The sequence below is a fragment of the Arvicola amphibius genome, chromosome 8 (assembly GCF_903992535.2).
Source record: "Arvicola amphibius chromosome 8, mArvAmp1.2, whole genome shotgun sequence".
In the NCBI taxonomy this organism is placed as follows: domain Eukaryota; kingdom Metazoa; phylum Chordata; class Mammalia; order Rodentia; family Cricetidae; genus Arvicola; species Arvicola amphibius.
In genome coordinates, this window is record NC_052054.1 from 50654955 (window position 1) to 50664149 (window position 9195).

A 9195-nucleotide genomic window follows, 5' to 3' on the forward strand; every position below is an offset into this window, starting at 1 on the left:
ACTTTCCCTGCATTCTTTTCCTACTGGTGGGTAACTTTCAGTCTAGACTGGCTTTCCTTTCTCTAAGGAGTGTTGCATCTTTACTTGACAGACAACTGTGTTACTCGGGGACCACTTTGAGTCTCATCTTATGTTAAAGATCAGGTAGAATTATATTGTCTCTTTGTTGAGGTAGTTTAGACCTATAGAGGCAGTCTCAGAGCCCACACTTATGCAAGGCCCTTTCTCTTTAACTAATGAAATTTCATATATCGCTCTGCTCTGTATAAGCTCTGAGAATTTGGAATTGTGACCATCATTGATCAGGCTTTATCTTGAATTTTCAGAACTAGTACTCTGCTGTGAGCAGGGCTTTCGAAGTGTCAAGTAGTCTGCCTTGTCAGATGCAGCCAATGGCTTCTCATTGTGTGTGATCTACTGACCACACTTTTTGTTTTTATTAAAATCAACTACTCAACTATTGGCATCACTCAAGTAGTGCCACCACCTTTATTTGTTTACGAGACAGACCACAGGATGATACCGGCCCATTACCCTTGACCCTAGTCAACCCTCGACAGAAGACTTAATGCTGCTATTTGGGATGCATTTCCTTGCTGCTTGGCACGGGTGGCTTTCTCATTGTTGCATAGACAGTGATGGGAACATCAGTTATTGTCAGGCAATGACTTCCAGGGCATCTTCGGAGTTGCCTGAATGAAAAGGCAGATGAAACAGAGTTAAGATACTAAATAGAAAATTATTTTCAAAGCAAAAAAAAAAATAAGATCTTTTCAACTATTTAAAATCTCTCTGAGGCCTTCAAATGTTGCAGAAATTGATAACACAGAGGTTGTAATGAGAGTTTACATGTACATAGCAAAGAAAATATGACTATTGCCATATATTTAATTATAGGAAATTCATAAAATAAAATTAATGCTCCAGATGTTCATTTTCAAAGGTATGCAGTAATTACTAAATGGCAAAAATGCATGTGACTGTAGTATGAAAATTAATTCAGAAATGAGACTTCAATCACTTTGACTGAGTAATTTTAAAACTAGAACATTTGTGCAGTGAAAGTTAACAAAATAATGCTCAAATGTGGGTAGAATCTCAGAGTTAAAAGAACCCTTAGATGACACCAGTTCAAAATGCTTCTAGTGACTAAGTTCCTTTTCTGACACTCCCATCAGATAATCATCCTTGGATACTGTAGCCAATTTCATAAAGTATTGACTTTACTAAGTATTGACCTGACTCTGTGATGAGACTCTCAAAACTATCATCCACAAAGAGAATTAATTAACATTGTATTGTTGGTGGTTTTGCTGTGGTAAACAGCAAGACAAATCCTACTTACAATAGTCTGCTTCAATTTTGTAAAGGGATTTCCCTCATAGGGCTTTCGCTTCTACTGCCGTCTCAGTCAGTGATCCAATGCAAGCGACACTAAGTCTGAGATTTCTATCTTTTTTTACATTTGCAGTCTTGTACCTAGAACAATATCCTACACATAATTATACTGGTGATTTGATGTTGATCTTGAGACTAGAGACACAATCTAGATAAAAAATTTATGGGGCAGGGAAAGGACTGGTCTAGACTTACAAAGTTCTGAAATATAAACTGTTAAATCTGGGCTCTGTTGGTACTAATTTAATAACAGCAGTGTTTGAATTCCTAAGTTTAATTTTTTTCTTGCTAATAGTAAATGTCAGAGTTCATATGGATGATAGCCAATACCCATAACCTCCGTTGGCAATAATCAGACTTCACCTATTGGGTGACGTCTCTTTCCCATTACAGGCAGCACTGGGGCTCAGGCCTGATTCCAGCCCATTTGAAGAATCTCCTCCTTCCACCGGAAACCTCCTTGGCTGGGTCCCAAACCGAAAAGGCATAATTCACTGAAATCCTAGAATACAAAGTTAGAATAACGATGGTGCTTATCGTCAAAGATAAGTTGACGTTTTTAATGCTACAATTTTGTCATATGTGTACAAAAACATTCAGAAGGTGACATCTGAGGATTCTATGAGTCTTTATTATACAAATATTCCTTATAAACAATTTAAAGTTGTATGACAAATTCAAAATAGTCCCAAGTAGTATAAGCACATTGTGCCTATGTTGTGGTTAGCCTGTAGTTAACAGTGATGTCTCTATTGTGGGGAAAGAAAAGATCAAATTGCCTACCCATATTGAAATCAGCAAGCTTGAGTCTTCATTCCCTACCCTTCCATGCCTCTCCACTGAGGTAGGCTTTCTTTGAGAAGAATTTCATACCCATTCAGATACTTTTAGATAATCCTTTTGTTCCTGTAACCATTTAGTCCATCCACCCCTATATCATAGTGCATAAGTTAAGCAATTGGCCTTGGGAGAGTTGGGTTCCTGAGTTACCATTGCAATCTGAGACATCCCAATATCATGTAAAAGCATTTGACAACTTATCTATATTACCGAAGAATAGCAATAATATCTGCTTTCAGGGAATAACAGGTTTAAAGGAGATAAATCATGGGAAATACAATGCCTGACACATAGTTGTAGTATGAGGCCACTTGTTTGTTTTCCCAGCCACCCAGACTCCCGAAATAATCACACAGAAAATATATTATTTAAATCACTACTTGGCCAATCACTTAAGTATATTGCTAGCTAGCTCTTATATCTAGTATTAACCCATTTCCAGTGTTTTACATTTTACCACAAGGCTCGTGGCCTACAGGCAAGGTTTTGACATGTCTGTCTCTGCCTGCAGCTCCATGGCTTCTCTCTGACTCCGCCTTCCTTTTCCCAGCATTCAGTTTAGTTTTCTCCACTTAGCTCTGTTATACCCTGCTCTGCTATAGACTCAAAGCAGTTTCTTTATTCATTAACCAATAAAAGCAATACATAGACAGAGGACCTCCCACACCACATAGTAAGTGTTCAGTCAGTAATAACTATTATTTTTAGTAGATACTGAGCATTAGTAAATATACATGTAAATGGGAGACATTAAGTATATGCAATACATGTACATAAATAATTATTACCTACTGTTTCCTGTGTCTGGAACTCTCCACAACCCACTGGTCACTCCTTTTACTTGCTAGAGTGAATTCATCCACCAAATTTGAATTTTTATTTCCCTTTCTTAGAGAAAGACCTCTCTGTTTTATAACAGTTATAATTTAATTATTCCAATTCAGGATTTCTCAGTCATGGTGCTATGAACATTTGAGATCAAATGATTATTAGCTGGAGAAAGACTGTCGTAGGCATTGTAAAATGTTCTTTAGTATTCAGCCTCCAGATGTCAACAACCTTCTCCCAGAGTTTGACAGTTTAGAAAAGAAAAAGTATCTCCTGATAGAGACAGAAGCAAAAATTCTCCCCATTGCGAAGCACTGCCCTAATAATTTTTTAAAAATGTTTTAAATACCCTCAATCATTCTTTCTCCATCTTTGTCATCATTTAATCCTTTAAAGCTAGAAGAGTTTGGACACATAGTGGACATTTAATAACTCTATCTTTATTTAATTTACATATCTTTAACTATTAATACACAAGGGATAGGAAACAAGAAAATGTCTTTAAAGTGTTTCTTATGCCTAGTATTCTATTGAAAATCAGTATTTATTGGAAGTAATAATAAAACTAAAGTATTCAGTTCTAAGAATTTGATTAGTAGACTGTGGCCATTATCAAGAAAGGGGATTTTATTCAGTGATGATCTTGTATAAACACAGCCACCTGTGGTTTAATATCACTATCTGTATAAACATTAAGCTCAAGGAAACATAGACTTACCAAAATAGGCCAAGTCTGATTCCTGTAGAGGTGAATAAATCAATTGCTTCTACTGACTTTCCATAGAAGGATAGACTTGCCAAAGGAATGATGATCAAATGTTCCAGTGACACCTAGAAATTATGACATCAGAAGATTCTTTCACATAGCTTCCTGCCTGCTAATGAATGAGACATCTCAGTTCACAGCTCTGGTAACAAGATGCCTGTTCAATAAAAACTGAGTATTTCAGAGTTTTGTTCTTGTTAGTGCCTTACTTTCGATATTATGTATCTTAAGCCATAAAGACATATAACTAATCAATCTGCATAAAATCACACTCCTGATTCTCCCCACTTGAGACACATTTCCTCTTCATCACCACCTCCCAGACTTCCTCTAACAATCAACAGCAAGTCCTCCAGTCTCCCTACACCATTCTCCCACCTCAGAATCGTGAACTCAGAGCCAGGTTCACTGTGTCTCTGCACTTGGCCTCAACACAAAGGCTGAGAAGAGATTCTGAATCTCTTCTTACCTGGAATTCTTCACGTCTTGGGCCATTTCTTGTCATACTTGGACCACCCCTTTCTCCTGTTTCATCCAGACAGCCTTGAAATTCCCAAACGGAGGGAATGACAGTTGGGAAGGAAAGGCTCCATTTTGTACAAACTCTTGTTATTCTAGTTCCTTGTGCTAGAGTTTCTTTCCTGCTAATCCTTACCCTCAGGACTCCTTATCACCCCCAGTTCTGGGCATATGTAGCCACAGCTGTTCCACTCAATGTTGGCCCTACTTTGAAGTACTTTAGTTTAACCTTCAAGCCAGCCAATCTTTAGCTTTGCGGAAGTCTTGGTAACTGCGTTTATACTTAGTCCCCACTGCTGTGCTTCAAAACTTCTTACAGAAAACTGGCATCTTATCTAGGAGTGAAGTTCATGATGGATAAAAATCTTACCTCTATCTTCTTTCTCTTATGAGGGCTACATGTAAATATATTGATCACAATTTCATCTTAGAGAAAACTAAGTTTACCTTACTGTGTCGGTCAGACAACTGAAATAATTGCTGCCCATTGTTAGCTAGCTCATGACTATCATCTCACCAAACAACGCTGCCAAACAACGCTGAAGTTAGTATCTTTGAGACAAGATAACAGTGGAAATATGATGGGTTTGGGTGTCAAAACTAGATATGAATTTAACAGGATGTTAACACTGAAATTCTAAGCAGATCACCAAAAGTTTATATGTGAAACGACATTAAAGCCACAAAGTAGAGCATCTTCACGGCTGCTATTCCGTAAGCCCTTTTATGCTATTTCAGTGGTTTATGTGGCACCGATTATGTAAAGTTTCCTGTGCAGGTGGGATAATTAAATGAGATAAGAGGCTTATTGGTGGAAACTGGCAAGACTAAGTAATATAACAGAAGACAAGCAGATTTGATCTACAGCAGTAGCCACAAAGCAATACAGACATAATTATAAATAAGGAACAAAAGGATTGTGAAATCTCCAAATGTGCTCTCTTGACCATAAGCCCCAAATAATGACCTTTAAATAACATATTCATGAAATACAAAAAAAGATTATACCCAAGAAAACAGGCCTATTATCATACTTGATTTGTCCATCTAACGTTTTCCCCCTGAGACTCTACCATGAGCTACACCACGTTGAATGTTAAAAAGAAATGAGCAAAAGCAAATAGAGTTTCTGCTCTAGAGGGGTTTACAGATTAGATAAACTCTAGATGAGAATAGCCAGTCTCAATGTAAAAGATAAATAGGCGTTAACTGTGTAGAAAGGGGTGGGACAAAGAAATCTGGTTGGTTAGGGAGGGAGCAAACAGCATCGTAAGTAAAGGTCCTTTTCAGGAAGAAAAAAGAGTAGATCCGAAAGGCTGGTAAAAACACTTCTGACTGTCAAGTTACACAAGAGATGGATTCAGAAGGGACAGTGTACAAGAATAAATGTGGATAGGTGACCATAAAATCAAATTTTAGTTAAATGACAACTTGGGAAGCCATAGAATTATAATTTCCTCTGAATGTATTCTATTCTCCTTGCAACCCTGGAGAGGATTTCCAATGATTTCCAAGGATTTCCACTACTGTATGTGCTTGATTGTGGCTTTAAAAAAAAAAAAAAAAAGATTTATTTATTATGTACACAGTGTTCTGCCTGCGTGTATCCCTGCAGGCCAGAAGAGGGCACCAGATCTCATTACAGATCTGTGGTTTCTGGGAGTTAGACTCAGGACCTTTGGAAGAACAGGCTGTGCTCTTAACTGCTGAGCCATCTCTCCAGCCCCCCAACTGTGGCTTCTTAAACAGCTGGGTCATATAACCAAATGAAAAATTTGACAACCATCATTGGATATATACAGCAATCATAAATTAGAAATCAAGCAAGTAATGAGCTCATCGTGTGTCCAGCAGTGCTTGCCTATCCTGTGCCATGTATTCTCATGGTTGCCTTGGCTCTGAGCACACACCATGCACACACTACGCACTCTACATGCCATCTACACTCGACACCTCAGCTCAGGTTGGAGATTGCAGGTTACTACTAATTGCAGTGTCTCTACTGTATGTGCAAAATTTTCCACTTCTTATAGAAACATAGAGGTTTACTTACACAAAATAACCCAATGATTTTTAATATTTTCTGACTGTCAACCCTTATCATATATCAAATAAGTGTAACGTGGGGTTGTACCATGTCACAATGTTTGACTTCTAAAATTGATGTTTCAGTTGCTGGCTTTAATTTCATTTTTTCAAAAGCAATTAAATGAATTTCGCCCTGGGATCAGGATAGAATTTCCGACAGTTGCTGAAACCCTACAGACGAATATAAAGATGTGCCCTGTTGTCCGTCAATAAAAGCAGCCTAATTGGTTTTTCTTCTTCTCATTGTTTCTTGCCAAGAAACCTGGAGAATTATTTATTCTGAAAACAGTGTAACTTAAACAAGATATAGTTATTGATGTTGACTGTTCTACAGAAATATTCCTGTGGAATATTTAACCCATTTTTCATTGTTTTGTATCATGAAGTATGTTTGTCCTTGTGTACCCTGTGTTCTCTATTGCAGGCATATCTACTAATCTTAAGCTGAGCCATGTGCTCCCCCATGAATATAATTTTTGATAGCTTCAAAAATTCTCACCTTTCCCTCGGAATTCTTTGTGACTACTCAAAGCCCTTTCTCTATATCAGTAATTTGATTTCATTCCTCTAGTCTGCTTCTTCCATGACTTTAAAACCTGTCCATTAATTCTTAAAGGTGTTTTTGTCTTTAATTGGTTTCTTTATTTCTTTTATCTTAATTTGGCTTATATTTTTCAATACATTGGTTTAATATCTTGTACTGTGTCCATCATATTCCTACACTACTCCACAGTGCAGAATACTTATGTAAATTCTCTTTCCTCCTCCTTAGGTTAGATTTTAGCTCATATCATGTGACTCGTCCATCTTAATATGTTGTCTTCCTTCCTCCTTTCCCATTCCCCTCCCTTTCCTTCTTTTTTTATAACACCCATCTACATGACTATCGCTGACTTTTTCTTTTGCTGATATTCACTCTGTAAAATCTTCTTAAATCTACTTTTTCTATGTATTAATCAGTTATTACCCTGATACAATTACACCCCCAAATCTCAGAGACTTCATAACAAAAAAAAAAAAATATTCTTGCTTGTAAGACTGCAGACAACCCGCCAGTAAGCGCTTTCCATCTTGGTTAACCTAAACGTGCCCGCCCTAAGGTCCTGCTGTGGCTGGCGTGAAAGGCTTTAGCTCACCTGGCTATTAAGCAGACACATCTGTCTCCCTCCAGATTGAAGTTACTGGCGAAGCTCGTAAGGATGTTCTTACAGCTCCTGCTGTTGCTGTGACTTCTGGAGAGTGACGGGAAGTACAGCACTGGCGAGCTCTGCAAGGCCAGAACACAGAGGAATTGGCGCCTGAATCTGCTGAGTCCGCCTAATCCCAGCACAACTTAAGTATCTGTCTGGGTTTCACAAATTTTGGAAGCCCCAGATTTGAGGATTTCAACCTGAAGACCCAAAGTGTCTGATTGTACCTTCACCACGGACTCTGTGCTCCCCAATAAGCAGGTGAAAGTAAATCCAGCAACTTCACGTTTCTTGACTAAATCTGCCCCTTAATTACGAGAGATGTAAGAATGAAAGTGTAAAAACATCCAAACAAAACTATGAAAGTATAAACTAGTCACTACAACTTCAAACTTCTCATCTTTCCAAAATGTGTAATAACAATCTATTATTTATCTTACTGGCAAAATAAGGTGTTTGAACCAATCAAATGTTGTGGCTCATATCACAACATATTAATAGCAAGTATAACTCAAATTTTATTAAATCAAGACTAAAGATTTGTAGTTTCTCAAAATTTTTGTGGAAAAAATATTAGTTTCATTAAGATAGCAGAGTTCCTGCGGATTTGTGTGTGTGTACATGTATGGAAGCAAGATGTGAACATGGAGTGCTTTCCTTGCCTTTTTTGTTTTAAAGACATTGTTTCCAGCTGAACCTGGAGCTCACAGGTTAAGCTACACTCCAGGGATCCTCCCTCCTTTCCCCTTCCAAGCCCAGGATTACAGGCTCCCGGTTTCTCGTTAACAGTGTGGATCTGCATTTAGGTCCCCACGCTTACTGACTGAGCCATCTCCCGGCCTAAATTCTTAATTTAGTCCTTAAGAGAAATCTTGATTAATTTAGTCAGTAAAAATTCAGTTTCTGGAAATAACTGATTTTTTTCAAACTTTTTTTTAAAATCCTGTCTATGGCATACATACATCAAATGCCGTAACTTTGAACCCATCTATTTTATCTTACACCCTTGTCCACTGCCCTCCTTGTCAGTACCCCATAATATTTTAGGTCATGTCTTTGGAGTACAACGTTCAACTACACTGTCAGCTGTCCTGAGAAGTTGGATTTATGTGTTCATTGCTTTTGAATTCTCCAGAAACCTTAAAAGTGAGTTTGAGGTTGGCCTTTAAAAGCTGTGCCATTGGGTCAGGTGTACCTAGCTCCGGTTGTTCTCGGAAAAGCCTATTTGTCTGGGGTTTCTCTGCGCTCCTTGACATTCGTTTTCTGTTAGAGAACGACACTAGGGCAACGTCCCGAGGAATCCGACCCCCGGCCCTGGCCGTTAAGACTGTGCGCCTCTCCTAGCCCGGGATCGGTTTGAAAGACCCTTATTTAAAATGCCACTCCGAAACCCGTCCGTTACCAGGGCCTCCGGTGCTGCAGATGCCCAAAGATGTTGACAAGGCAGCTACGATTTACCTGCCGAGGCCCAGTCGCTATAGTAACAGCTAGTCGCAAATGCGCTTGCGCGCAAACCCCGCGCCGCGATGAAACGGTCTTAACGACAGTGGCTCCTTGCGGCAGCGA

The 9195-nt window shown here is 38.6% G+C and overlaps 1 protein-coding gene across 6 annotated transcripts; it reads right to left on the minus strand.

Annotated features, from left to right (window-relative positions):
* Nucleotides 1-466: 466 nt before the first annotated feature.
* Nucleotides 467-9147, minus strand: Fam229b (family with sequence similarity 229 member B). Of its 6 annotated transcripts, none has more exons than XM_042055544.1 (6): nt 9088-9115; nt 7857-7936; nt 7576-7706; nt 3785-3897; nt 1762-1900; nt 467-692 (listed from the first exon to the last, which is right to left on the minus strand). In XM_042055544.1, exons 5-6 carry the CDS (start codon nt 1884-1886, stop codon nt 575-577), a joined length of 243 nt encoding a protein of 80 aa, XP_041911478.1. In that variant the 5' UTR covers nt 1887-1900; nt 3785-3897; nt 7576-7706; nt 7857-7936; nt 9088-9115; the 3' UTR covers nt 467-574. The 6 variants fall into 6 exon arrangements, with proteins under 6 accessions (XP_041911478.1, XP_041911477.1, XP_041911481.1 ...); XM_042055543.1 differs by having other exon boundaries at nt 9032-9097; XM_042055547.1 differs by having other exon boundaries at nt 3785-3941; nt 9032-9097.
* Between the last annotated feature and the right edge of the window lie 48 nt (nt 9148-9195).